Here is a 27,894-nt window from a genome sequence, read left to right on the forward strand (position 1 = left end):
GGTAGTCTTTAGCCCTTCGTCATAGCTAGGAACGTCCCTGCCAGGCTTCCTGTCAGCCACAGCTGAGAGTAATCAACTTACCTTTATCTGGGAATTTTATCTGGTGAGCACTGCCTTGCTGAGAAAGAAATTTACATCATTTAAATTTAAAACTTCAAATAGAGGCACACAAGCTTTTCTCTCTCCCTTTCTTTCTGTTTCTCTCTTCCTCCCTCCCTCCCTCCCTTCTCTTCCTCCTTTCCTTCTCCCTCCCAGGACTCTACCACTGAGCTACATCCCCAGTACTTTTTATTTTGATTCAAACTTGTGATCCTCCTGCCTCAGCCTCCAGGCTCCCTGGGATTACAGGTATATACCACTGTGTCCAACTGCCCATGCTTTCTAACTTGTCCCAAATCTGTGCCTCCTGAGATCTTCCTAGCTGGAGTAAGGGGCACTACCTTCACCCCAGTGCTCAGAGCCCACATCTAGGGCTATGATGGTCTCTTTTCTAGCACCCTTGCTCCCTGTTCTGTCAGCTCCATCTTTACACTAACCTCCAAATCCCATCATTTTGCATCTTCTCCCACACTGCCCCTGCCTGAGACTGGCCTTCTGCGGTAGCCATGATTCCCCATCTCTCTCCCGACAGTGCCCCCTTTATATAGAATCCGGAACTCCTTTGAGACAAAAGTCAGACACATCATTCCCCTGCACAGAGGCCTCTGTGGCTTCTTCTGGCAACTGAGATCAAACATCAAGTCTTCCCCTGGCTCTAGTCACTCTGTGGCTTCACCAGGGACCTCCCTCTGTCCACTCACTGCCATGGAGTCACATTGGTTTTTGCTGCCCCTTAAATTCCCTCTGGGCTGAGTGCACCATATCTGTTGTACTCATTATTCCCTGAGTAGAACATTCTCTCTAGCTGTGTGCATAGCTTGCTCTGAAAATTTCACACAGGTAAGCGGCTCACAGGTATCTTTGGCCCAACCAATGAGGAACTTCTCTCCTTACCCCCTCTCAGAACTTCCCTTTCTTCCTGGTACTTGCTTGTCACCTTGGGACATTAGATCTGGTAACTATTGTTTATTGACTTTCTCCCCATCAAGAATGTAAGGTGGCCTGTTTGGGTCCATGCTGTATTCCCCCAGCACAATGATGGGCACATACAAGAAGTTATTAAATGAATAAAAGGACATACCATTGCCAAGGGACGGGTCCTCCATTTTTTTTGTGGTCTCCCTACATTGTGCTAGGGCCCACATGCAAGGCAATTTACGAGCATTAGCTCATTGGGTTTCCATAATGACCTTGGGAGGCAGGTACTCGTAATTCCATTTTACAAATAAGAAATGCAAGGCTCAAAAAATCCAAGAGAGACCACACAGCTAGTAGCAGACAGAGCCAGTATGATGCCAAGTCAGCCTGAACTGAGGGCCAACCCCCTGATCTGCACCAGTCTTAGGCATGACTGGTGCCTGGCTCTGATGGGCCTCTGCCCAAGTGTTCTGGGAATTATTTCACCCCATAGTTTGCTCCCTTCATTATAAATGACTGTCATTCGTTTTTTTTAAGGGTCCTTTCTCTCTGCCCTCTGTACTTACAAATTCTGGTTTGCCAACCAAGAACTCCAAGAGTTCTTTTATTTATTTGTTTAGTTTTGCCATGCTGGGGTTGAAACCCAGGGCCTTACACAGGCTAGGTAAATGCCACTGAGCTGCAGCCCCCGCTTCGATGTGAGAGTTCTTGCCACATCAGCGAGTCTGGATGGAGTGGGAGAGGTGACCCACCTCCCTGTGCTAATGCTCACTCACCTCCAAGCTCACTGACCTCCACTGGGCTGGTGGTGAGGAGTCTGCTCAACCCATCCTGTGGAGGAAGATGAAGACTTTCTCATAAGTCATTTAGCTCAAGACACTGTGTCCCACTTTCATGATGAAATGAAAATTTCCATGTTCGTACGGACAACTAGTAGCATGGTACTTGGGAAAGAATTTCTGCCCATTAAATCCAGGGTCCTGAAAAAATTCCATACCAAGAATATTTTCTGGCAAGTGCCATATAGCGTTTTCTCCTGATGCTGAACATGAAACTATTTTTTCCCATCTGTGTGCCCTGGCTTCCCCATGATCTGTTCTCTGTGCCCCCTAGTGCCAATGGCTCTGCTACCTCCGTGCTGCTCCGGGTGGTACCCATTGAATGTGGGAGAACTGTTGTACTGCCAGTGTGAGTGCTAGGTAAGATTTGTGGCTATGCTTTGACTTCCGGTCTGGTTCCTTCCTTACAAACCCAATTACCATGTTTTCTCTGGGAGCCTAAGAGCAGGGCTCTAGAAAGTTCTCCCTACTACTTTGGGCCTTCTTGTCTGCCTGGATAGGGGTAATCAGTTTGTATTCCTCTTCATGCTAGTCTTTCAGTTCACCCCCACCCCCACTCAGGGCTTGCTAGGGTGGCAATGCTCCCAACCCACCCCATCTGATCTCTCTTGCTTTGGGGTAACACCACCACCCATACTGAACACCGATGGTGTGGCACTTTGTAGGTGTGAACTCACTGAATCTCCAAGCAACCCTATGTGACAGGCACTCCCTATTTTGCCGAGGAGGGAAGGGGGGCTCAGAGAGATTAAGTGATTTGCCCAAGGTCACGCAGTTAGGAAGGTGGAGAAGGCGGCAGGATGTAGCTTGGCTTAAATATGTTGCTATTCTACTTTATGGCATTTAGTGCTAAGAGCAGAGACTTTGGGGCAAAACAAATCTAGGTGAATATCTTGCATCTACCTTTGCTAAGGGACCCTCAGCAAGTCCATTCATCTCACAGAAACTATTTCTTCCTCTGTAAAGTGGGTCTGCATTCATTCTGGAGTCACTGAGTAGATTTTTAGGAACGAAATGTGATCAAAGCAAGCAGTCAACTTGGCCCCACAGGTGTACATGGTGGTCCCTGCTGCAGTGCTACCACTCTGCTCCTGTGCTGTGTGAGTGGGGGACTGGAAGGAGGGTGGCAGCTGTAGTCTCCAGTCTCCTGGACAGTGTTCCTGGCTGAGAAGGCGTCATCCTGCATCTCAGGTCAGCCCCCAACCTTATCCCAGGGGGCTCTTTATGTCCCTCCACCATTTGGCTGTCTGCAGGTTTGTGTTCCAGCGTGCCCCGAGCAATTGTGGTTAGGACAAAAAAGTAATTTTAAGAGAAGCAGAGGGCTGTGGTTGTTTCTGCATCTTCCACATGCTGTCATGATACTCGTACATACACACGTTCCTACTCCATATATTAACTGAAGGGGACACCTGCCACCAAGTCAACACTCCTCTTCCCCAAAGGAACAAAAGTGTGTTCAGAAACAAACTCCAGCTAAAAGAAAATAACAGAGCAAAACAAAAAAAACCTCAAACTTTACTTGCATTTAGCCATTAATAAATAATTTACAGTATGTACATGCGGTGACACTCCACACAGGTCGCAGACACATGGACGCAGTGAGGGGTCCCCACTTCCAAGCAGAACGTGATCAAACACAACCAAAATAAAGTGCTTCAACTTTTTACTTCCAACATAGGGATCATCTAAAAACCCAGCAGGGAGAGGAAGGGGCTGGGTAAGCCCCTACCAGCCCATGTGGTTTTGGCAGAGGGAGCAGGACCTCTCTGAGGAAGGAGGAGACGCAGGTTTTGCAGCCTCCTGGCCAGTGTATGAGAGGTCCCTGGGGAGCAGCAGAGGGGCTACTGCAGATGCTGATGAGAGGAGGGTGGGGCTGCAGGCCACTGGCAGGACCGCCCTCTGGGGCCAGCTGCATCTTTGGGAGTGGAGTCCAGCCCTCTCTGGAACAGCAGCAGAGGTGGGACTTGTTCTGAGTTTTTTGTGAAACAAAGGGGAACTCAGGGTTCCCAGTGGCAGGTCTCTTCTGTGGCCACAGGGCTTGGGAAGGAGACCCCGCCAGGGAACGTCAGGGCTGTGAGGCCTCTAAGACTGTTACTCTCCCCAGAATCCAGACACGGGTGGGCAGGGTGGAGAGTAGGGCTTCTGACCAGCAGTGAGGAGGCTGGTGAGGAGAAAGCAGAGGATGGGGCAGGCCAGCTGGCCCAATCCACTGGGTCTCCTGCCCATGCCCTGGGTTGGAACTCCCCTGTTGAGGAGCTGTTGCATCTGCTGCAGGGGAAGGAACAGAAGTCAAGGGATTTCTCCTCTGTGTAGACATTTAGAACCAAGCACTTCAATTTCCTAAGCACAGTAGCGAAAGGGCCAAGGGCAGAGCCAGAGAAGGGCACTGGAGCTCGTGAGTGGCGTTGCTCAGACCATGTGCTGACACGCACTGATAGTCCAATCGAACAGCTGTCTGGGCAGGTGCCGGAACCCTTGCCCATGGCAGCCTGGTGCACATAGTGGTCTCCCTCCAGTTCCCAGGGAGGCCACGAATGGGAAGGTACCAGGAGGGTACAACTTATTGGCCACAAAGTTATATCAATTTGCTAAAGGTGTTGAACAGCACCCATGGGGGCATCCTGGCCTAAGGAAGCCCTGTCTAGGGAAGGAGCCTTGTGCAGCTTGGTTGGGGCATCCTGCAGGCTTCGTGTGTGCGAATGTGCTCATGTAAGAGTGTGTGTGTGCGTGCGGTGGGCACAGGTGGCTCCAGGAATCAGCGTGCAGCAGTCAGCCGGGCCTGTTTCAGTGCATTGCAAGGGGGCAGAAGGAGCTGACTCTGTTCCCAGTGTCTTTCTGGAGGGGGTGGGGTGGGGCTTCGGCCTAAGGGGCTGGGTTTTGCACATTCACACTGCAGGGGTGGGGAGGAGGGGAGCTGCTCTCCCTCTCACACAGCTCTACTGTCACAAACATCACAGCACCAATCACCACAATCTTGTCACGTGCACTAGAGAGAGGGGCCGGCGCCCCACACCCCCAAGCCCTTGCCAGAGACAGCTCTGAGGAAACCATCCCATGGGTCACCCGGCCAGCGGCTGCCTCTGCTCCTGAGCGGTGCAAGCCCACTGGGCCACAGACAGTGTGCCTGCCAGTCTGCACCCTGTTGGTGTCCCCAGCCCTCCAACTGAGAGTAGAGGAGTAGGAGCCCCAAGGCGGGGGTGGAGTCTGTGCATCCCTCTGCATCCTACATGACAGCTGCCTACCTACCACAATAAAGGCAGCAGGGTGAGGAGCACCAGGGTGCTGAGGAGAGGCCTGGGGGCCAGGGGCTGCCCTGCAGCAGCCACCCCACCAGGCAGCTCCCGAGTCCTTTCATACAGGTGCAGTTTGTCCTTGTTGGAGTGGAGCATCTTGACGTCCTCCAGAGCATAGTAGGCGGCCAGCGTGAAGTTCACATCACCTGTGGTGAGGAGGTCGAAGACGCAGGCCTGGTAATACAGGTCCTCCACGGGCAGCTTCTCTTTGCACTTGGCCACGGCTGTCTCATACGGGAATGTCTCAGGGGCCGCGGGGGCGGGGCTGGCGGCCACTGGCCTACGGGCATCAGGGCCCTCGGCGTTGGCTCGGAAGGCCTGGAAGTCGATCTGCTGGTTGAGCGGGCAGCCCCGCAGGCAGAGGTAGAGGCCCTGGCTGTCCCGGTCCTCCACGGCGTTAACCACCTCCTCAGGCATGCGGACCGCAAAGGTCAGGTAGCGGCCCACCTGGCGCACCACGATGGTGGTGCCGATGTACTTGGCCTGGATCTCCACATGCTGGCCAGACACCTTCTCCGTGATCTTCAAGCTGTTGGCCCCGTGCCTGTCCCCGCCATTCTTGGAGCCATCTGCAAAGGCGGCGGGGAGCTCGTCCATCTCAGCCTGGTACACCTTCTGATCCACGCACTCTTGGAAGTTCTTGAAGATGATGGTGAGCTGCAGGGAAGTAGGCAGAGGAGAGTGGATCAGGCGTGGTGGGAGAAGGCCCAGCCCTAGCTTAAGGTGTTCTGGCCTGAGAGGAGGGTCTGGAGTGCCGCAGGGTGTCACCAACCCTCCCTTCCCCAGGATGGTCACAGTTCAGCTTCACCAGCACTGTTATGCACATGATACTTTTCTTGCAAACAACTGGACTTTTTTACTCAAAAAAAAAGGTAGGTCACTCGCCTAAACAGAAAATCAGTTCATTTACTATATAGAGAGGTGAATCATACAGATAAAAGCTCATTTGAGAGGAAATCACCCAAAACAAGAGGTCATACCTCCACTGTGGTAGACTGACAAATGTTCCCCAAAGCTATGGGCCCCTAATCCCTGTACCCTGCCGAGTGTTACATTTTATGGCAAGAGATACTTGCCAAAAATACAGTTGTGATTCAGTTAAGGACACAGAGATGGAAAAACCATTCTGGATGATCTGGGTGGGTCCTAATTGCAATCACAAGTACTCACACAAGGGTGAAGCAGAGGTGATGGGGAAGGAGGAGGGGAAGGACGTATTAGCTTGGAAGAAGAGATTGGAATGAGGTAGGGGAAGGCCATGTAATGCCAGAAGTCACCAAATAGACTATAAGGATTGCTGACATGAATGAAACTGGAAGAGAAAGAACCACCTTCTCCCACTGCTGCTCTCAGGGGCCAGCTGTTGTGCCACAGGGAGCTCTGGCTGCCTTTTCCCTTCTGGACCAAGGGAGCTAGACTTTGAATCCCAGTCTGAAGCCAGGGAGGCAGGCGTGTGCTGAGTGCAAGGTGGCACACAGGCCTTTCAGGGCTCCCATGCCCTGTCCTCTCACCCTTAATGCCAAGAGGCAAGTGAATGGATTTTCCCTTGCAGCCTCCAGAAGGACCAGTCCTGCTAATAGCTTGATTTTAGCCTTGTGAGACTCATTTTGGATTTCTGTTCTCCAGCATTATAAGGATTAATTTCTCGTGGTTGAAATCACTTGATGTATGGTAACTTGTTGTAGCAGCAATAGGAAACTAATATGGTCCACAAATGAATATCATCTTGCATGCCATAATTCCTGAAAGATTGCAAGCAAGTGGTTAAGCTGAACAGCAGGTGGATAGAGGAAACTGATGTTTAGAGAGAGAGTGAAGAGGCAAAATCCATGCAAGCAAGTAGAGGAGGACAGAGGCCATTGTCCCAAGGCTGCTGTAAGGGGTCACACCAAGCTGGGACTTGGAGAAGGGGAGCAGAAAGAAGAGGCAAAGAAGGAAGGTACTGGTCAGCAAAATGAGACTGAGGCTTCAGGCTGCATGCAGAGCCAGCCAGAGCAGGGAAGCCCATTTCCAGTGGAACCTACAGCTGGGGTTAGGGGTTGGGCTGAACTGCTGGAGGAGAGGCAGATGGCTGAGTGACCTCCTTAGGAACCTGAGAACCACCTGCACAGGTACAATCACTGTGTCTAGCGTGTGAGTCTTCTGTGGCACTGCAAGGGCAGTGACATTACCCTCCATTATAGATGAGGAAAACAGAAGCTCAGAGAGGTACAGTGACTTGCCCAAAGCCATACAGTCAGCAAGAGGCAGACCTGGGATTAGTCTCTGGATTTGCAGCTTCTGGGCTCTTTTAGCCACAAGTGCACAGAGTATGAGGGTAGGGAGAAGGAGGATCCAAGATAGGCAGCTGGGGAGGCAGGTGATGAGAGTGGGAATTTCTTCCTGTCACCCCCGGTGAGGTGTCTGGTTGTTCTTTCCTTCAGGGCCAGGTAGACTATATGGATTGGGGACATGAGTGAAACTGAGAGAGGAATAACTCCTTTCTCCCCATTGCTGCTCTCAGGGATCAGCTGTTGTGCCATGGGGAGCTCCGGCTGCCTCTGAAGGCACTGCCCTCCTGGACTAAAAGAGTCAAAACCTGGAACCCCAGCTTGGAACCAGTGGGGTGTTGAAGGCGAGGTGGCATCCTGGCCTTTCAAGGCTCTTAGGAACTATCTTCTCACCCTCAATGCCAAGCCCCAATCCCCCACCTTCCTACTGGGGAGAGGGTTTGCAGGTTGAAGGGACCCAGGCAAATGGAAGGGGGTTGCTGATGGCAAATATGGTCTGGCTGTGGCTGGATTCTCTATTTTGACACTCTGGGACCAGGGGTGATAGTTGGAAGGGGCATGATGACAGCCTGGGATGGCTCTTGGGGTGGAGGGCTCAAAAGTACTAAGGGATTTTCTGGCCTAACTGCAGGTGTATGCTGAGGACTTGGCCCCAGAGGTGCTGGAAACCACAGAAAACAAAAAGCAACCCAAATGAGGGAGGAAGTGAGGGTGTCCAGGAGAAAGACCTCAGCTCAGGCAGGAGAGTCGAAGCCAGATGGGGCCTCATAAGGCCTGGGGCAGAGTCATTGGCTAGGGAGTCTCTGGCTGCAATTTTAGGTGGCCTGAGGCATGGACAGGAAGAGTCCTGTTGTCCAAGGTCCTGGAGGCCAAGGGGAAGCAGAGAGTGATCTCAGTCTGGAGCAGTGATTAGGAGGAGAGGCCTGGGGCCTGCACAGGGGCATATTGCTGCAGAACGTTCTAGGCTGAGGAAGCCCACAGGGTGGTGTGGGTCATGAGAGGTGCTCCTGGCTCTGTGCCACCTCTGCTCTGCAGGTACCCCACACTGGTGTAAAGTTAAGGGTGACCCAGGGAGTGTTGGCAGCCAAGGGGCCCTGAGGAAGACAAAGAGCCTGGGTCAGGGTGTCTGAGGAAGGACAACCTTATCTCTCCCCCATTTTAGAAAGACAGGGCAGAAGGAGCTCCATAAGCTGCAGGCTATAGTATGACTTTTAGGATTTTGGGCACTTTGGCCTCTGTGGGCCCCTTCTTCCATAAAAAGTATTAAAAATTGCATTTTCTGAATGCATGATATAAAGATTAATACAATCTGGGCGGGATCATAGTTTAACCTTAAAAGAAATGGAAGCCTTGGGGCTGGGGAGATAGCTCAGTTGGTAGAGTGCTTGCCTTGTAAGCACAAGGCCCTGGGTTCAATCCCCAGCACCAAAAAAAAAAAAAGAAATGGAAGCCTTTCCATGGGCCCCTGAGGGAGTCCACACAGCATTACATCCAGAGACCCTGACCACATAGCTCCTTATACACAGAACTTGATGTCCCCATCTCCCTCCCTGGAGCTCTCAGCCCGATCCTGAGGAGGTGGGGCACTTCTGGTTTGCTGTGGGTGGGATGCCAAAGGTGGACACAGCCTCTGCATGCTGTGTGGTGCCCTGAGCTTTGGACCACATGAAATTGCTGCTATTCTCCCCTTTCTGATCTGTGAAAATGGCAACTTCATATGGTTCAAACTCCTGCTTCTTCCCTCTCCAGCCAGCACAGCAGCTCGCCCACTGTGGCGCAGAGGCCGCCTGCAGGGGCGGAGTGGGCCAGCAGGGTGGTCTGGCAGTGGGTGGTCTTGCTACTAGGGGGGAAAAGGGGGCTCTGGTGGCCCTGCCCGGTGTGCAGGGCCACACAGACACTGGGGGGGGGGCACCCTGCTTTCCAAGTGCCATCAGTCTCCCTGGAACAGGAAAGGCTGGTTTCTCCCTCACCGCCATCTCTGGCAGAGACAGTCTGCTGGAAGGCTGACAGGCTGCCTGACTCTCCTTGGCACCCGTGCCAGGGACTCAACCACAAGTAACAGCACGAAGGGGGCCTGTCGAAAGCCGGGCGGCGCGCTGCCAACACAGCCACGGGCGAGACTGCTGCTCTGCCTTGGCCGCCCCCTTCCCGGAGGGGCCCTGGGCTCTCTGCTGAGCTGCACAGGGCAAAACCCCAGGCTTCATCAACACCATGCATGAAGTCACGGAGCAAAAAAATTTCAAGACCCCTGGGAGGGGTCACTGACCAAAGAGAGGAATTATGCAGTGTGACAAATTGGTGAGTTCTGGGGGAAGGGAGGGAGAGGCAGAGGGACTGAGGACCTGAGTCTCGGTTTCTTTGCCTATAAAATGGGCACTTCTAACACAGCTGGGAAGAGGGACGCAGAGTGGGGAGCAGGGCATAGAAGGGTGGGAAGCTGGCTGACACGTCTTCCCCAGGATGGAGAACACTAGATCTTGATTGTCCAATAGAACAGAGGGAGGGGCCAGGCGGACAGTGGCAGTATCATGAGAAAGGAACACAGGTCCTGCGTGAGGGACTGTGTGTTTGGGGTCAGGCTTCGCATACAGAAGGCAGGGTTCACAGCCACAAAGCTGTGGGGTCAGAATAAGGGCTGGGCAGAGGTTGGATAGGCTCTGGGAAGCAGGGAGGGGCCACTGGGGTTGGGTGTGCATGGTGGGCAGGTAATGTCTGGCTAGGTGAGGGGCAGAGGGGGAAGTGGGTTCCTCTGAGCTTAAGAGTCAGGACTCTGGGTGGCTGCAGGTCACAAACAGCCAAAGGACCTTGGCCTCCGTTCCTCTTTTCAAGGCACCAGGTTATTCTGCCTGCCTTCAATGCTGACTCCTCCAGTCTTTTCACCTGGAGATTCTCACTGTCCCTTCAGGGCCAGTTCAGTGGAATGTATTCCCAGGGCTCTGCCCAGGGCTCAAAGACCCTCAGCTCAAAGGCTGGTCCAGGAGAAGGGAAGGGTGACTGCTTCCTGAACCAGTGAGTGAACAAGCACACACACCTGAGTGGGGGAGGCCTAGGAGAACAGGCAGGGACAGGCCAGGGTGCTGGAAGCCTGCCACTGATGTTTCTCGCCTGGGCACCACAGGCCTCCAGTCTGGCCTGAGTTCTGAGACTGGCTTGGCCACAGACACCGACGCTGTCACTGTGTGGCCTCCAGCAGTGGCTGGCTGATGGGGCCTCAGAGCGCTCAGCCTGCTGAGATCAAAGGTGACCCAGGCGTAGCACAAGGGCTGGGTCAGTCCAGCTCTGCCACACAACTCCAGGCCCTTCTGGAAATCTCTGGGCTGGCTTCAGGAGGGAGGTTCTCCCATCCTGGCTCAGGCGGTTCTGCAGTTCATAGTACTCAGCAGCAACTCTGGATCAAAACAGGCGTTTGAAACGCGTGGGTTAAGGGAATAAATGATACCTAAGAATGAACGAATGACAAATGAGCCATCAATTTGGTTCATGGACAGCACTGCTGTGCTCTCAGCTGAGAGCTGAAGGTGGTGCCCGGATTTTCTGAGCCAAGGCACATGTCCTAACAGTACACAGCCTCAAGTCTCCTGCTCCACCCTGTCACCCCCCAGCCTCCCTGATCACACCCCATAGCTGCTCCCAGCTCTGTGGTTAACTTTCCTGCCACATTTGGTGGTGACACCACCCTGGGTCAAGAGGGACAGCTGCTTGGGGTTCACATCCCTCTCATACTCTAGACCTCCTCAGATGCCCCTGCCAGACCTCAGGAGTCCTCAAGATGGGGCGGGGAGGCCAATTCCCCTCCACCGTATGTTTGTTGCTGGATTTAGAAGCTGCTGCCTCAGGCTCCCAGTGTTCATTTACCTTGGCTCTAGAGAGGGAGGGTGGTGGGTAGGTAAAGGGGCAGCAGGGAAGGTGGATGGGTCCTTGACAGGGGCACCCTGGAGTCTACCAAGGACTGGAGAGTGTGCTGGTCTGGCCACAAATCTGCTGCCCACTAGGCATCACAGCCTGGTACCCAGGGCCTTTCTGGGCATCTGCTGTTTATTTTCTACCCAGTGGGAGGGCCCAGAAAGAGACCTCCCCCAGGCAGGCCAGGGCCACCAAAGCAGAGGGAAGTGGCAGGGATGGAGCATTTCCCTGGCTGCCAGGTCACCTCGCTGTCCTTTTCTGGGTGTGGCGGGATGGGAAGGAACAGAAATGCCCTTGTGGGCCAGTCTGGCGCTGCCTGACACTTGGTCTTCCAACATACTCTTCCTGAGAAAACAGACCAGTTGCCCTGTGGCCAACCCGGAAGCCCCAGGGGGCTCTGGTGGACTGGGCCAGGAGTGCACGGAAGCCAGGCACTGAGGAGGGCAGTAGTGTCCCCAGCACCTAGACTCTGAGGGCTCATGCTTGAGACCTCATATCCTGACAAGTCTGAATATGATGTCACTGGAGACCCCACAGATGTGGGTAGGGGAGGAAGAATCTAGGGTGGGCAGAATTTTGCCTTGCCTAAGCCAGGAGTCATGTGAGTAAGACTTGAGTCTTGTCACCCAGATGCCTACGTTTCCTTGGGTCACAAAATGAGTGGGCCCAGTGGCCTCTGTGGCAGTTGAGCATATGCCAGGGTCTGGAGTAGCCCCAAAAGATCAAATCCTAGCTCAGTGGTTCCTGCCAACTGTATTTTAGGTAGGGAGGTAACTGTCTCTCAGATCTGTAAAATAGAGTTTTACCAGCCAGGCAGGGTTGGGCCCTAGGAGGAGGAGAGAGAACACTGGGTGGCCCCCTTGGTGCTCACTGAAGCCTTTTCTCTGTCCTGACTGTTCCATCTCCCCCATTCCCAGATGCCCCACGCCTTCTCTGTCTCTCAGTGTCCAGGTCAGGCAGAGATGAAGGGCTGAATAATGTCCTAGGATCCCACAGCCCTGGCCACTGACCCTGCATCCCCCAAAGTCACCAGGTGTCAGAATCACTGGAGATTTAAAAAAAATAACCTATGTCTGACCCTGCCCAAGAGAAGTGGTAGTCTCAGTGACCTGGGAAGGGACTGTGTGTATGGAGGAGCAGTGTCACCATCCTATATAATTGGTGCAGTTTACACACGTGCAGCCACAGGACAATGTCTGGGCTCCTGTCCTCTATGGCCTCTAGGAGGTGAATGGGCCCCCCACTCATCCAGGGTGGTGTCTGCTCCATGAGAGCAGAGATGGAAACACATGTGCCTTGTGTGTCCTTTTTAATCTCTGTGTGTGCGGGTGTTTTACTGGAGATTGAACACATTGAACTGGGGAGCATTCTACCACTGAGCTACATCCCCAGACCTTTCTATTTTTTGAGACAGGGTCTCACTAAGTTACAGAGGCTGGCCTTGAACTTAAGTTGCTCCTGCCTCAGGCTCCTGAGTTGCTGGGATTACAGGTGTTGCACCACCATGCCTAGCTTTATATTGGGTTTTAACATTGGAATTCTGCTAAGATATAGTTTGGGGTCTAAAAAAAAAAATTCCAATGTTTGAAAAACAAGTATTTAGGGGAATATTTCTCAACTCTTTTTGACTATGGACACAGTAAGAAATTCATTTTACATCTCCATTTGGTGCTGTATGCCACACATACACACACACACATGCGCACACATATATCTAAGCACACATGTAGTGGAAACTAAATTTGCTAAACATTTATCTTTACTGTGTATAATACGCTCACAAACTGTCTTTCTTATCGATTCTATACAAAGTTATCTAACTCTACCCAGCCCAATTAAAAAAAAAAAATCTAAGCCAGGCACGGTGGCACATGCTTGTAATCCCTGTGACTCAGAAGGCTAAGGCAGGAGGATCACAAGTTCCATTTCAGCCTGGGCAACTTGAGGCCCTGTCTCAAAATAAAAATAAAAAGAGAGCTGGGGATGTAGCTCAGAGGTAGGGAATCACTGGGTTCAATCCCCAGTACCAAAACAAAAACAAAACAAAAAATAAAACAAGGAAACAAATGAAAAAAACAACCCCCCCCCAAAAAAAAATCCCCCCAAACTCTATACACATGTATGCTGGTTTCTGACACCACAATACAGATTTCTCAAATCACTAGTGGCTAGTGGTCAGCAGTTTGAGAAATACCACACTCTAGGCAAAATGCAAATGTGGTTCTAGGTTGGTTTACCTCATAACAAAGAATCTTTAGAACATTTCTTTTTTAATCATTTTCCCATGCACTGATAATAAGAATATAGTGGTGCAGGAGGATCTGGGGGCCAGTTCAGGATCCCAGTGACTGAGGGGCCATAGGCCTGGGTTATTCTCCCCATTCCTTACCTTGCTGGTGGCAGTGGCGGGGGAGCCAGGCAGCACAGGTGTGTTGGTGACCTGCACATTCAGGTAATTATTATCGATGAGTGGCCAGGCACCCTGCACCTTGCAGGTCTGGAAGTGGTCTGTGAAAGTCCTGAGGTGTGGGTCCCCAAACAGACCACAGTGCGTGTAGTTGGGGGCGGCTGAGTGCTTGTGGAAGCTCTTCTCATAGTGGCAGATCTCGGGGCTGTCAGAGCGCTCCTGGCTGTCCCCCACCGGCGGAAGTGTGCGCAGGCGAGGCTGTGAGGTGGGGCCATCCTTGGAGCAGTTGTGCTGGCTCATGAGGTCCTCTATGCCATGGACAGCCGAGTGGTAGGCCAGGTCACCCCGGCAGGTGCGGGCAGTCCGCCGCGTGCACAGGGCGTAAGTGCGCAGAGCAGCACAGAACTCTGGGGCGTCCTCAGAGGCCGGGGTGTGGCTGCCAGACGTGGCGCTCCAGAACTCAGAGTTGCACTTGAGGATCTTGCACGGGGAGGTGGCTGTGGAAGGAATGGACATACCATCAGGGCAGGGCTCAGGATGCAGGGAACACACACCCACAGTGCATGTTTGCAGATGGTGCGAAATTTCCACAGGTGCTTATAAAAGGTGGCACCTGCCCTATACAGCCTTCTGGAGTCTCCTGTAGAGCTGGTCCTGAGCTGGAATGGCCAGGCATGCAGACCTATATGTTGAAAGACCTAGTGGGGCCCCTCCCACAGTTCCCAGCTTGCATAGAAGAGTGATCAGTGATTCCATGTGGCAGGACTATGGGAGTTGACAGGTCATTCTTGGGCCTCTAACACCAGTGTACGTTTTCATGGCTATCCTCAAGAATTTTGGCATGAAGCAACCGAACTATGGCAGGGATTTGAGCCCCACTGTTAAATATGTCCCTAGTTCTGCCACTGTGTGACCCTGTGCAAATTACTGAACTACTTAACATCTCTGTTCCTGTTTATATTTATCTAGAAAATGGGAAATGGGAGCTACAGTGTGAGGTCACTGAGAGAGTTAAATGATTTCTCTCCTGCCACTGGAACACAGCCAAGCTCAAAGAGCACTGGCTGCTATGATTGTATTAGGCCTGATCATTGGGACCTGGCTTCTGCCATGGTCACTGTAGCTCCCATCTCTATCTTGCTTGGGAAGCTACTGAGAGTGATAACCTTGGATCCGTCCTAATTTGTGTGTGTGCGTGTGACTCAGAAAGTCGCTCACAAGCTTTGAGACCTTATTGATAATAGATGACTATGCCTGAGAACTGAGGCTTTAACACACCTGAATCTGGTGTGGAACCTGGACTTGTGGAACCTGCCCTCTCCTGGTCTCCTGGATTCTTCTGCACAGCCCACAGTGACCACAAGTGGCCAGGTATGCACACCTGCTGTAGGTTAGAAGCTTCCATACAGGTCCCAGGACAAAGGGGTTGGTGGATCAGCTGGAAGGTCCCATCTCTGAGGTGGCAGCCCTAATGCTGGCTGGTGGCCTTCAGAGGAGGAAGGGGCCAGTCATTGCCCCAATCATTCCAAGTTGGGACCCTAACTTAGTCTGTAACCCTAAAAATATCAGTTTGCTTTTCTGATGTTGGATTTACCTACAAAATCGACTAGTATTCATGAGCAGGCTAATGAAAGAACCCAGGAGCACACAGCCATCGCAGCAGTGCCCTTGTGATGCTGTCTGCACTGGGTGGCTCTCTACCTGGCCAATCCCTCTCCTAGAGCTCTCCCACCCACCCAGGTGGGCAGGCACCCTTCCAAAGTGGCAATCACCTGTCCAGGACACACAACAGAGCACGAGGGCCAATGCGTTCCTCCCTATATGATCTGTGCTCGCAACACTGTTGATAAACAAGGTCGTTTCAGGTGGTAACTGGGTGAATGTTTTTCTTTTAATTTGAGAAGTCATAATTATTTAAATGAGCACTAGGGAAATAATCTTGGTGGGAAAGCTGCAGCTATTCCATTTTCATAGCTTTATTTAAATTGAAGAACTATACTGGCTCAACAGCATTTAAGTGCAGCCCTGTCTGCAGGGGAGCCCAGGCAGACTGAGGTGGGCCTGGGGTTCTGCACTTCTTTCAAGTCCCAGGGGCCCATGCTGCAGGTCCCCAGGGTCACTTTTGATTGGCCAGGCTTCACAGTTAGGTCGTATCCTTTGCAATAGTCATAAGAGGCCAATTTAGAAATGGCTTGTCTGGGGTGTGCTAATGGGACATTTCCTCTGGGGCAAGGCAGGGGCTGGTGGCGAAGAATCAAGTCAGGGAGGCAGTTCTCCCAGGCAGCAAATGGCAGGGATGCACGAACTGCCTTATTACCAACTCGGAGCAGCCAAGGAGCCCTCAGAAGGAGGCCCCGCCATTGCTCATGCCGCATGGGCCCTTTGCCTGCTTTCCTCCCTTCTCAGAGCCCACCATCCTATAGGAGCAGGGTCCTGGCTAAGTGGGCATGGCTGCCCGCCCACCCTTTGCCACAGGTGCTGACAGAGGTCACCCTTGCATTCAAGGGTGCCTCCTTGGGCCTCCTATCCTTTGTAGGCTCCAGGAGGACCCAAAGGACATCTCTCTGCCTCATTGATTCCTTTAAAGTCCTACTGACCCCATTTCTCAGCCATGGGAAGAATGTCTTCCATGCTACTGCCCATAACTGGGTAAGGAACTGAGGTCTGAGAGGGACAGGGGTCGTATGGGGTAGTGGTCAAAGTGGGCACTGGAGGCAGGGCATCTGGTTCCAAGTCCCTCTCCTTTCCCTATGAGTAGTGGTGGGAGCATGAGTCTGCTTCAGTTTCCTTAACAGCGAAGTAGAGACAGTACCTGCCTAAAGGTGAGGATTAAAGGAGATGCTCCAAGCATGCCTGAGACTCCAGGACCATTGACTGTCTGGCAGCTTACTTCCCATGGGCACTGGATGGCTTCAGCCCACTCCCTCACTTAACCACCCTCCCTTCACTAGGGAGGATGCTGTGGACTGAGCTGTGTCCCCCCATCTCTGCAAATCTGTAGGTTGAAGCCCTAGCCCTTGATGTGATGGTACTAGGAGGTGAAGCCTTTGGGAAGTAATTAGGGTTAGATGAGGTCATGAAGGTGGGGCCCTGTGACGAGATTAGTGTCCTTACAAGAGACTTGCTCTTGTCCTGGCAGGTAGGCAGGCAGGCAGGCAGGTGAGGATACATTGAGGAGTCTGCAGTCTGCAAGCCAGGAAGACGGCCCTCCCCAGAACCTGACCACGCTGGCCCCTGACCTAGGACTCCCAGTCTCCAGACTGTGGGAAACACATGTGCACTGCTTATTCCTTCTGGACTGTGGAGGTCTATTATGGCAGCTTGAGCTGATTAAAATGGACAGGAAACCCTGGTTCCTCCTCTCCTCTCCTCTCCGTGCCCTCGGCAGAAGCCGCCTTATTAATGGAGGTATTCATTCATCCACAGGCCAAAGGACCAAGTTGACTCAACCTCCCTACCTCCTCATGAGAGCCTGTTTTCGCCCAGGGGTGGCCAGGCCTGAGGTGACTCCCTGGGCTCTTCAGAAGGACAGGGGATCAATCGAGAAGGTGGCAAATTGAGCTCCTGGCCCTCTGTTTGGAGGCTCCCTCCCCACCAGCCAGGGCCACCAGGTCTCCAAGTCCTGGCTCCCAACACAAGCACTGTTTCCTGCTCGTCCTAACTCCCCTCCTTACCCTAGTTTTCATAGCTCCCCAAAATGCCTCTTCTCCCACAGTCTTTCTGGGAGATGGTGCAATCTGGACCACTGGGTCCTGAAGCACAGTTTCGTCAGTTTGCCTGTGACCTTGCTAACAGAACAGAACTCTATGTGACAAAGGGAAATGAGGACATGTGCAATTCCCCACCTAAAGAGAACTGGGGGAAATTCAGTGGCAGCAAGTAGCAGGGGACAGATCTGTGTCATGGAGCAATGTCCAATGGGACAGTCACCCCAAAGTGAGGACCTACTTTGGGAGGCAGTGCTCTCCACAGGAGCACTGAGGGGGACTAGAGTTACTGATGAAAGCAGAGCCTGGAGAACTCAGGAAAGAAGCTCCATAAAAAAGACAGTTTTGTGTTGTTAATTATATTCTGTTAAATTTATAGGGGAGGCTGTCAGAAATCACAGCTAATGTGTATTGAGCATGTACTATGTGCTGGATGCTGTACACGTGTCTCTTTTAACCCCTAAGACAGCCTTGGGATTTAGTATCCCCATTCATTAGACAGGTAAACTGAGGCCTACAGGCATTAAATAGCTCCTCTCCCAGCTTTCCTGATGGAGGGTAGATGTAAATCCAGCTCTCAGGCTCCATGTTGCTTTCTCACCCTCCCTCACATCCTTTCCAAGCTCACCATGCCAGGCAGCACCAGGTCCTGTGGGGACCATGAGATGAACAAAGACCAGAGTTCTGCCTCCTGCCCTTGAGGGGGTTCCTCAGGAAGGGGCCATGTACCCATGACTCACTGGGAGAAGACCTGGGGTGGGACTGGGGTGGATACAGCAGTGGGGCAGGCACATGGGTTGGGCCTTACCTCAAAAGAAATGATCAGGACAATAGGCCCTGCACTCTCCTGGCCCTGTGCAGGTGACATGTGGCGTCTGTATTGCATCTTCACTGCTTACCCTAAGTAGAGGATATTTTTATTTGATGGATGTAAATGCAGAGGACTTGGGAACTGGGGCTAGCCTGGGTCACACAGTCACAAGCGCTGTGGTGTTGAGTGGTTTCTATGCTTTTCAAAGTGTATTTGCCACAAGAGTCCCTCCTGGAGATACCTGCTGAGAATGACCCAGCTCCCCAAAGGCTCAAAAGCACAAGGTGGCTTCTCTTCCCAAGCCTGGTTCTGGTGCAGTCACATGCCAAAGCTATTCTAAGCCCTTCCTGAAAAAAAGAAAGGCTGCAAGGAACTGACCAGGAGCAGATGCTGCTGTGAAATGACCCATCTCTGACTCGTGGGGTGCTCTGGCTGCCCAAAGCACCCAGGGGACCTTGAGCCAGCCTGGCAAACCTTCCTTGGAGCTTCAGAGGAAGCCCAAGTGCTTCTACCTCAGATGGAGAAACTGAAGCTCAGAGCAGGTGAAGGGCTTACAAGATGGTACTGACAGTGACGAGGTAGCACTAGAACTGAGGGTGCCTGTTCCCCTGTGCCTTCTCTTTAGATGGGAACATTGCTCTCTGGGGCTTTTGGCCTAAAGTAGACAAGTATGGGATCAGAGAGGTCTTGGGGGTTACCAGGGCTGAACAGTCCTCAGGGGTGGTGAGCTCAGAGGCCTTTGACCCCCACAGAGCTATCCCACTGGTCCGTGTCCACTGCCCTAAATCACCAACGGTAAGCCTGCCAGAGGTCAGGGACCTGAATGTAATCTGGTCTAGCATCAAAAGCAAAAGCTGCGGTGTCACCTGCCAAGGAGATTCCAGAGGGGCTGATTTTTATGTGCTGTATCTTAAAAAAAAAAAAAAAAAAAAAAAAAAAAAAGCACAAGATCTTAAATCCAGGCAATAAACCTTGGAATTCTGAAGTGAGTGTCCAAGGAAAGAAGGGAGAGGAAAGTTGGAGAGTTTGAAACAGATCTTATAGCAACTAAGGAAGCAGGATGAGGAAGCCAGCTTTTCATAGCAAGTCACTCTGAGTGCTTTCAGCAAGGCAGAAGGGAGCTTGCAGCCCTGGAGAGTGGCAGCCAACCAGGCCCACCTGGGCAATGCAGATGGGAGAGTAGCCCCTTTTAGCCCTGTATCCTCTGGGTGGATCCAAGACAGCCACTATGCATGGAGTGGACCTGATTAGAAGTTTTCCTAAGCTTCATTTTTGTCCCATTTTTGTTCTTGGATAGCAGCTGTGCCTCACAGACATCCCAGAAAAATGCAAAGGTGCCTTGTAGAGCTTTATGACCCTTAAAAACACACGGTGAGGCATGGTGTGCTTTGCATGTTTTCATCTGACCCAGGCCTCTTGAGGTCTGGAACTTTCGGGACCAGCTGTCAGACAAACAGAAGAGCCCAAGGCCTGCAGAGACAGTGGCCTGGTCTTGCCCAGACTCACCAAGAGGAAGCCCTTGGATTTGATATCCTGCCAGGCAGGGGATGTCGATCAGAGTGAGGCCCAGGTGTGCTTGAAGGACAGGGTGGGCTCTCAGACCTCTCAGGGTGCAATGAGCCCTTAGTGCTCAGTTTGGGAGCCCTGGCAATCTTATGACCCATTGGCTCCTGACTTGTGCAATGGAGCCAGAGCTGCTGCTTCTCTGTGCAATCTACTGTACCAAGAGCACAAAAGATCACTGTGACCAAATGCAATGTTCACTTTTTAAGGTGCGCCACAGAAATTTAGAACATGGGAGCTGGGGAGGATGCCAGAGCGTACCAGTTGCCACCTTCGGCTGCCCCAGAGGCAGGGACACTTCTTATAGCACCCTTGCCAGGGCAGGGCTGACCCCTCCTGCTCTTGGACAGCTCCAGTTCCTCCTCCTTCTCAGGGACTTACCTAGGATCTCCATTCTTCTCTAAAGCCACATAGACGAGATAAAACATAATTGTCCTGCATTTGTTATTTGATACTTATCAAGGACTGCCCCTGGGCTTTCCTGCATCACCTTCTCAGGCCTGGCCCTGCAGCTTCTCTTCCCGTGGACCTCTCTGGGCCATCTGTGCCATCCCAACACCTGACTAACTGGCCTTCCTCTGGTCAAGAAACATCTTCCCCACTTGCCTGGGAATCTCCTGAGAATGAGGCCCTCATCTGTGTCCCGGTATCTGCTGGCTCCCACGCTGCACACCCGAAAACAGCTCAGAGATGATTTGATGCCTCTTTTTACTCAGCTCCCCAACCAATTCCCTGGGTTGTGGGATGGAGCATGGGCTTGGTCACAGGCCACCTAAGTAAGTGTGCGTAGGTTACACATGCTTTGGGGAGCTGGGCTCCAGACCGCCTTCCTTGTGTGCTGAGAGAGAATTCACAGCGGCACAACTTGTCGGATTTCATTTTTTTCTTTTTAATAGCAGCCCAGTGCCTCTGGGAAGCAGAAAGCCAGAGCAGGGCTCTTGGAACACCAGCTGTACAGACCCAGGCAGGATGAAAATATTTATGCACCAGTGCAGCATTAGCTGCTTTCAGAGTCCTCCTTTGAACTGTTAATCAAGCCCAATCTTTCAGAATAATAGCCTGATTATTACCACGCTGTTTGCATAACAAAGAAGCCCAATAAAACTTATTTTGCTGTTCACGGAGGGGGTGTGAAGGATCAACCCTGAGAAAGCAGTCTTAGGAATGCGGGTGAGTCGCTCCAGAGCCTGAGCCCAGGAATAAAGACAATGCAATTTGCCACCAAGAAAAGCCCAATAGACCAATAAATTACCCGCGTGCAAAGGGATTAGATCAGGTTTCAGTTGCAGTGTAGGAGGGGTGGGGTAAGCCAGGAGAGGGGGAAACCTGCCTTCTCTTAAAGTGGTAAGGCTCATTTCAAATAAGAGTCCCACGGTCAAGTTGTCTTTGTCCAACTCTGTGGCTTGCATAGTAACTGTCTGAATTCATTTACTGGCTGAAAGCTCTGGACCGTACAATGTGCTGGGAACTGTGATTTATGCTGTTCCTGGAATAAGCCTGTTAGTCTCTGTGCTTAAGCAGAGTCAGCCATAGCAACTTCTGGAATGCAAAGCAAACACGTTTCATCTGACTACATGATTTAAACATGGAGGTTGCTGTGTCTCGGGGAAGTAGCATTTCAATGAGGTCTTGAACTTGACAGGTGATACAGGAAAGTAGGCCTCTGGAAATAGGAGCCTCCAGAATTACTGAGATCGCAAGGAGGCGAATGCTGGTTGGTTAGAGTGCAGCCAGGGGTTTGGGGTCAGACATAAAGCAAATGTCACTCAGCATCAAACTGCCTTCCTCTGCTTAGAGGGACAGGGACTCTGCAAACCCCACCTCTCTTTTGCCACCTAGTTCCCTGTTAGATCCTGGTACCAGGGTACCAGACAGGGAAAGAAAAGCTGGAAGTGGAGATAGGTGTACCTTCTGTCCCAACGCTGTTCCTGCCCCCTGAGCAATGTTCCTTCCCCCCATCAGACTCTGGCATCTTTGCACAATGTGTCACTCCCAAGCACCAAGACCAACTGCACAGCCCCTCTTTCAAGCTCCTTTTCCCTTGGTCCCTCTGGCCCAAGAGGTAGAAGCTGCGTCCTGCAACTCCATGTGCCTCAGTGGTCCCTCTTTGCCTTTTCAAACTCATCCAACAGTTCCCTACCTTGGTTCCCTCTGAAACCCTGGGTGGGTTTTCTTTTCCTACTGATCTGCCTGCCTGAGGACTTTAGCCTTTACCAGTCGATCAGATGGAGCCCCTGATGAACTGGTAGTAAGAACGTGGCAGGATCACAACACTATTTGAGGAAACCGTGTCACTTAAAGGGGACATGGTTTCAGTTAGGAGAGAGGCAGGCAGAAGGAGGGAGGGAGGGAGGGGAGCAACTTAACAGAAAGTCACTGCCAGCCTGTGGAGACACTGGCCTCCCATTTCTCCTCCTCACTGCTGGCTTAGAGTGGCAGCAGATCCCAGCTGCCCCTTCAGTAACATATCATATCAAATCCTGAAGGGGGTGAGGGAGCTAGCATGAAGCCAGGGTCAACTTGCCCACGCCTAGCCTGAGCCCCAAGCTGTGGCCACTCTCTACCCTCTCCTGTCACTTGGCCCACAGCACGGCATCTAGGTGGGGGACAGGAAAGGCCCTACTGCCACTATCTGGTGAACTCTGATCTGAGCTGAGCTTGGGAGTCTCCTTCAGTTGAGAGCCGCCTGAGACTGTCTGCTGGTGTCACTCCTGTAGAACCGCGCTCCATCATCCTGGCTGGTGTAACATCCAGGTGTTTGGCATCAGATACCGAGAGGAACACACCCAGGAGACTGACTGCATTTTTCACCAGGTGCAGCAGAGCTTACCTTACTTAACCTGTGGCAGCCAGCGTGGTCCCCTTTCCTAAAAGATATTCCTCCCCAGGCTTGCCTAACAATGCCGCAGGGAACTGACTCCACTCCAGTGTCTCCTACTCCTTCAATCCACTGGGAATTTTCTAAGAGCTTCCTCCAGGGTCTGGCCTACTGGAGGAAGATGGAGGCAAGAGGAAGCTTCTGGAGAACAAGGACATACCACCATTTTCTAAACAGGTCAGCAGGAGGACGGTTTGAAAGCCTGTCTGCCTGTCCCCAGGCCTGGGGCCACAGGCAGCCTGTCAGTCAAGGGGCTGAGCACTTCTTTGGGTAAGAGGGGCCCATTGTGGTCCAGGGCCAGGGCCAGGATCCATCCCAGCAGTGTCTTGCCTTAAAACAGAGGCCCAAGTCACCCCAGGTGCCACAAGGAGGGTGGGTATAGGCAACAATATAACTTCCCAAATGTCAGTGAAACTTGCAGGTGAGTAATTTGGTTTTCCTATTTTGAGGCAATACCCCTTTTCTTGACTCTAGGGCTGGTACCAGAGATGATGCGTCTCTATCCTGGTCCTGCTTCTGGCAACCCTGGCCTCATCTGCTTAGCTCCAGGACCAAATGCATTCAAAGTGGCTCTACTGCCTCCTCGATATCCTTGGGAAGGTCTTCTTCCTTAGCCTTCCTCAGACTCTGGAAGACCAAAGTCATGTGGCTGGGTCCATGCCCAGCTGGCACACACAGGGGGGCTAGCAAGCCTGTGTTAGTGGGACATTCCTCAGCAGACAGCAATAATAGGTGTCTGAGTATTCTGACTGCTTGGGTGAACTGGTACATGAAATGAATACAGAAGCAAAACCCAGGGGGCATAAATCTGACTTGGGAAAATGTGCACAATGATGGCCCTGCCAGTTTGTCTTCCTGATGACTGGGTGCCATGTTCTTCTTTGGAATGCTTAGGAAACAGAAAGGACTTTTGGGAAGAGGCAAAAGCACTTGGTCCATGGGAAATGTGGAGACCCTTCATTCCACTATCCAATTATATCCCCAAAGTATTTCTCACCCTCAACTTTTATAGCCTTATGTGCTACAGTATAGTCTGATATATTACATAGAAAATTTAATCAGGTATATGGGAAAAGGACAGGAGTGTGGATTCTACTTCTGGCTGTGTGTAACACTGGGCAACCTCTGACCCTCTGTTTCCTCATCAGTAAAATGAGATTGATGAACTTTATTGGGGATGTGCTTAAAACATCTAGCAGAGAACCTGCTTCAAATGTACTCTAGAGAGAATAATATGAAAGGTAGTATATCTTAAAGAAAGTTTGTGAAACAAGTAGGGGGAGAATAGAGGTATTTTGGACTAGACAGAGGGGAGTGAAGGGGGAATGGGGGGAGGAATGATAGTAGAATGAATGGGACATTATTACCCTATGTGCATATATGATTACATGACCTGTGTTACTCTACATCATGTACAACCAGACAAATGAGAAGTCATACTCCATTTATGTATGATGTGTCAAAATGCATTGTCATGTATAACTATTTAGAACAAATAAAAAAAAGTTTGTGAAATGATAATTAATGATGGTTGTCTGTAAGATGGTGGACTGAGTATTTTTCTTATTTCTCCTTTTTGATCTTTAGATTTAAAAGTGAGCATTATTTTCACATGGAAAAATCATTCTGGAAAAACAACAACATTGTGGTCTTTGTCCTTTGAGCATGCATGCATGCATAAACAAACAAACAAACAAACAAAACCAGTCTAAATACAAAAAAATCCAAGGGCCCTGTAGTTCCCAGGACTATGCTGGGTGTGCTTGGGGTGAGAAGGACAGGGATAAAGAAAAGCAGAAAATGGGGTTCTTGTCCTTAAAAACAGAACTGAAGACTGAGAAGAGCACAAAATTTCAAGACCCATTAATCAATAAAGTCAAGGGACAGCTGAGCCATCAAAAACCAAGGTGACAGGAGCCCAGGGCATCTGAGGGAGTGTCTGGACCCTGCAGGTGGCACTAGCTGGGGCCTCAATCATGTGGACAGCATGGTGGGCATTCCTCTCCAAACTATAATTCACTGGCAAAATGAGGTGGAGAGAGAGATGGAGGCAGCAGTTATAGCAAGGTGACAAGGGGCAAAGGCAGGAAGAGTCCCAGAACCAGATGACTAGACTTCACGGCAGCCCTGCACACAGTACTTCACAGGCGGGTAACTCAGACAGGCGAGGAGGGACTGAAACTAGGATGACCAACCATCCTAGCTGCCTGGGACTGGGGCAGCGTTTCAGGATTTTAGCTTGCAGTTAAACCCTAGGAAAGTTTTGAGCAAACTGGGATGAATTGGTCACGTAGGAAGAAACAGGCCTTTGATATCAGGCAGGCTGCATTTCAGCCTAGCAGCAAAATGGCATGGTCCCTAACAGGTATTCAACCCAAACCTGGGGTGCTCTGCCCAGGACTAGGCCTTTCACATTTAACCAAGGACAGGATCTTAGCAGGACCACAGCTCCGCCAGCAACATGTGAACAGGTCCCCACGACTACCCACTCATCCTTATAACCCCTGTTCTCCATCTCACAGAGAGACCTTATTGGTGCTCCTGCATTACCCCATCTCAGGTTCCCAACTTTCCTGCGCTCCCCTCCTTTGAGTGCTGGGGTGACTACCAGCAATTTCTCTAACCTTGCAGAGAAGTCTCCCTTCTCCAAACCAGAAGACCATAAATCCTTTCCTCTACTCCCCAACTCACCCTCAGGGCCCACAGGGCCAATCACCTACAGGAGTTCAAATCTACCTCTCCTTGGGAGTCAAGGCACTGTCCTGCCCACCCCTTCACACACTGGCTGTGAGGTGGCTCTACTGCCATCTGGCTTTTGTAACTGAATGTCCCTTGTTCTCTCTTCTATAGACTAAGTGATTGTGGTCCCCATTCATATGCTAAAACCTAACCCCAAGTCCCCAAATGTACTGGTATTAGGAGTGTGGGGGGGGGTTCTGAGGTAATAAGGTAATAAAAAAAGTCCTCATGGAAGGGAGTGGTGGTCTTAAAAAGGAGACCCTAGAGAGCCTTCTACCCCTTCTACCCTGGGAGAACACAGGGAACAGGAGCCATCTATGAGTCAGGAGGTGGGCTCTTACCAGACACCAACTGGCACATTGATCTTGGACTTTCCAGGCTCTAGGTCTGTGAGCAACAAATTTCTGTTGACACAAGACTTTTAGTCAATGATATTTTGTTACAGCAGCTCAGTTGGACTAAGACACTCTCCTTTTCCTACACAAAGTTCAACTGGGAGAGAGAGTAATAATGTGGTAATAAGGCTAACTTCTTGCATATTTCATATGGCAGTTTTAATAGAAATATTCTCATCTGTATAGCAACACAACAGATGTGCTTGGATACTGCAGAGGGCTTTAGTCTCCCCAAGATTCAGTTTACCCACTGAGGACTAACATTTTAAAAATAGCTGCTGTATAAAAGTGTCAGGGAAATAAACCAGGAATAAAGAAAAATTGTAGCACAGTAATTCTTAGAACCATTGGTCTTCAAACTTGAATATGCACCATATCTCCTGGAGTACTCAGAGAACAGGTTGCTGCCCCTGGTCTCAGAGTATCTGCTTCAGTAGGTCTGGGTGGGTACAGAACTAGCATTTCTAACAGGTTTCCAGGGGAGATGGATGCAGCTGGTCCAGGGACCACACTTTGAATAACACAGCTAGAGTACAGCATCCACATGTAGTAAACAAGAAACTTGCTGAAAACATGCCTTGGATGTTTTCTTAGAAGAAGGGATTTCTCTTGCTTGAAAAGTCACAATGGCCTCAAAGCTTAAGAAGTTTCTATAACTGTGTTTGAAGAGACTGCTATTTGTGGAAGGCTCTTCCCAGCAGCTTTTTACTATCACTCCTTCTTGGGTAGATTAGCCACTTTGTCTGCCCTGTCCCCACAGCATCATCCAAGCTGATGCTCTTCCATTTCGTGTGACATAGCAGAGTCCCCTTTTCTTCACTGGGCTGTGTCTGCCTGAGGGCCTTGGTCAGAGGCTGTCACTGAGGCAGGGCCACAGGTTGGCCATACACATGAGTGAGTAAATGTAAACACTCAAAACAAACACTCTCAGTCTAGCAGAGAGTAGGCATCTTTCTGCACAGAACTATGTCCAATTTAATTTGCACTCCTGTGGGCTTACTCCTGGCAGTCATTCAAGCTGGTCAGCTCTGAACAAACCTATGCTTTCACGAGGCTGCTCAGCCAGTTTCCACCTGTCTTCATGGGAGAAGCCGTGGCACACAGGGTCCCAGAAAGTGTCTCTGGGCCTTGCCCTGCACTTGCCAGGGCTTTCTTCTTTTTTCTAACTCCCCACTCTCCACCAGAAAGTGCAGGTTTTCTGACATTATGCCAAAACCCTTTCTTGGGCCAACCTATCAAAGAATGTGACAATTAATCTCTTTGTTGGAAAGTACCCATTTCATCCCTTACTTAGGACACTGTCTTTAGACCAGGTTTCTTGAACACACAAGTTCTGGAGCCCTTGAATGATTTAGCTATGGGCTCTGGGAAGCTCAGTTTTTATTAAGGAGGGTGATCTTGACCACATGCGACTGTCAAGGAGAAAGGTTAGCCATTTGGCATGGCATAGAGCAGATATCTGTTCCATCTGACTGGTTTTGGTTACCAGTTTTGAAGCCAAGAAGAAATGGGTTTCTTGGAAACAAAAGTGATGGAATTTAGGCTGTGAATTATATAACCCACCAGCATTCCTCATACTGTGCCGGAATACTTAGAAATAAAAGTTTTTAAGACAAAGAAATGAATTGAGAAACAACATAAACACCACCACTCAGCCCTTGCTGCTCCTTCCTATCTCTGAGATCTTCTGCCAGCCCCTCCTTTCCTCCTCTTCTCTCCTAATAAGTTAACAAGTGCTGCAGCTTTAAGAGCAGGAAGGTGTTGTTTTAAGGGCCCCTGAGCCCCCCTTCTCAATTTCAGCACTGAGCTGAGATCACATCCCCCATGGCAGCCAAGGGACAAAAGCCATTTATCAACCCATCTGATAAAACTTCCAGTGGGCTCAATCTTTAGCTAGACCAAACCAAGATGAACACAAATTGCAAACGCCTCAGAAATGGGGGTTTCTTTTTGAAAGAGGGTGATTTTCACTTTATTTCTTTAATTCTTGGGAAGGAGATCAACTTTTCAACCAGACTCTCAAGTAGACAGAGAAACTGCCTTTTCAAGGGAATGGGGATCACTAGACCCTC

General features: G+C 50.9%; 1 protein-coding gene across 3 annotated transcripts in view; it reads right to left on the reverse strand.

Annotated features, from left to right (window-relative positions):
* Nucleotides 1-3,340: 3,340 nt before the first annotated feature.
* Nucleotides 3,341-27,894, reverse strand: part of Rgma (repulsive guidance molecule BMP co-receptor a) — a 41,855-nt gene continuing 17,301 nt past the window's right edge. For all 3 annotated transcript variants that reach the window (XM_047541971.1, XM_047541973.1, XM_047541974.1), the window contains exons 3-4: nt 13,712-14,226; nt 3,341-5,806 (exon numbers count right to left, since the gene is read on the reverse strand). In XM_047541971.1, coding sequence (XP_047397927.1) covers nt 5,099-5,806; nt 13,712-14,226 — 1,223 coding nt within the window. In that variant the 3' untranslated portion in view covers nt 3,341-5,098. The remainder of the gene's footprint in view (nt 5,807-13,711; nt 14,227-27,894) is intronic.

The sequence above is a fragment of the Sciurus carolinensis genome, chromosome 2, assembly GCF_902686445.1.
Source record: "Sciurus carolinensis chromosome 2, mSciCar1.2, whole genome shotgun sequence".
NCBI lineage: Eukaryota > Metazoa > Chordata > Mammalia > Rodentia > Sciuridae > Sciurus > Sciurus carolinensis.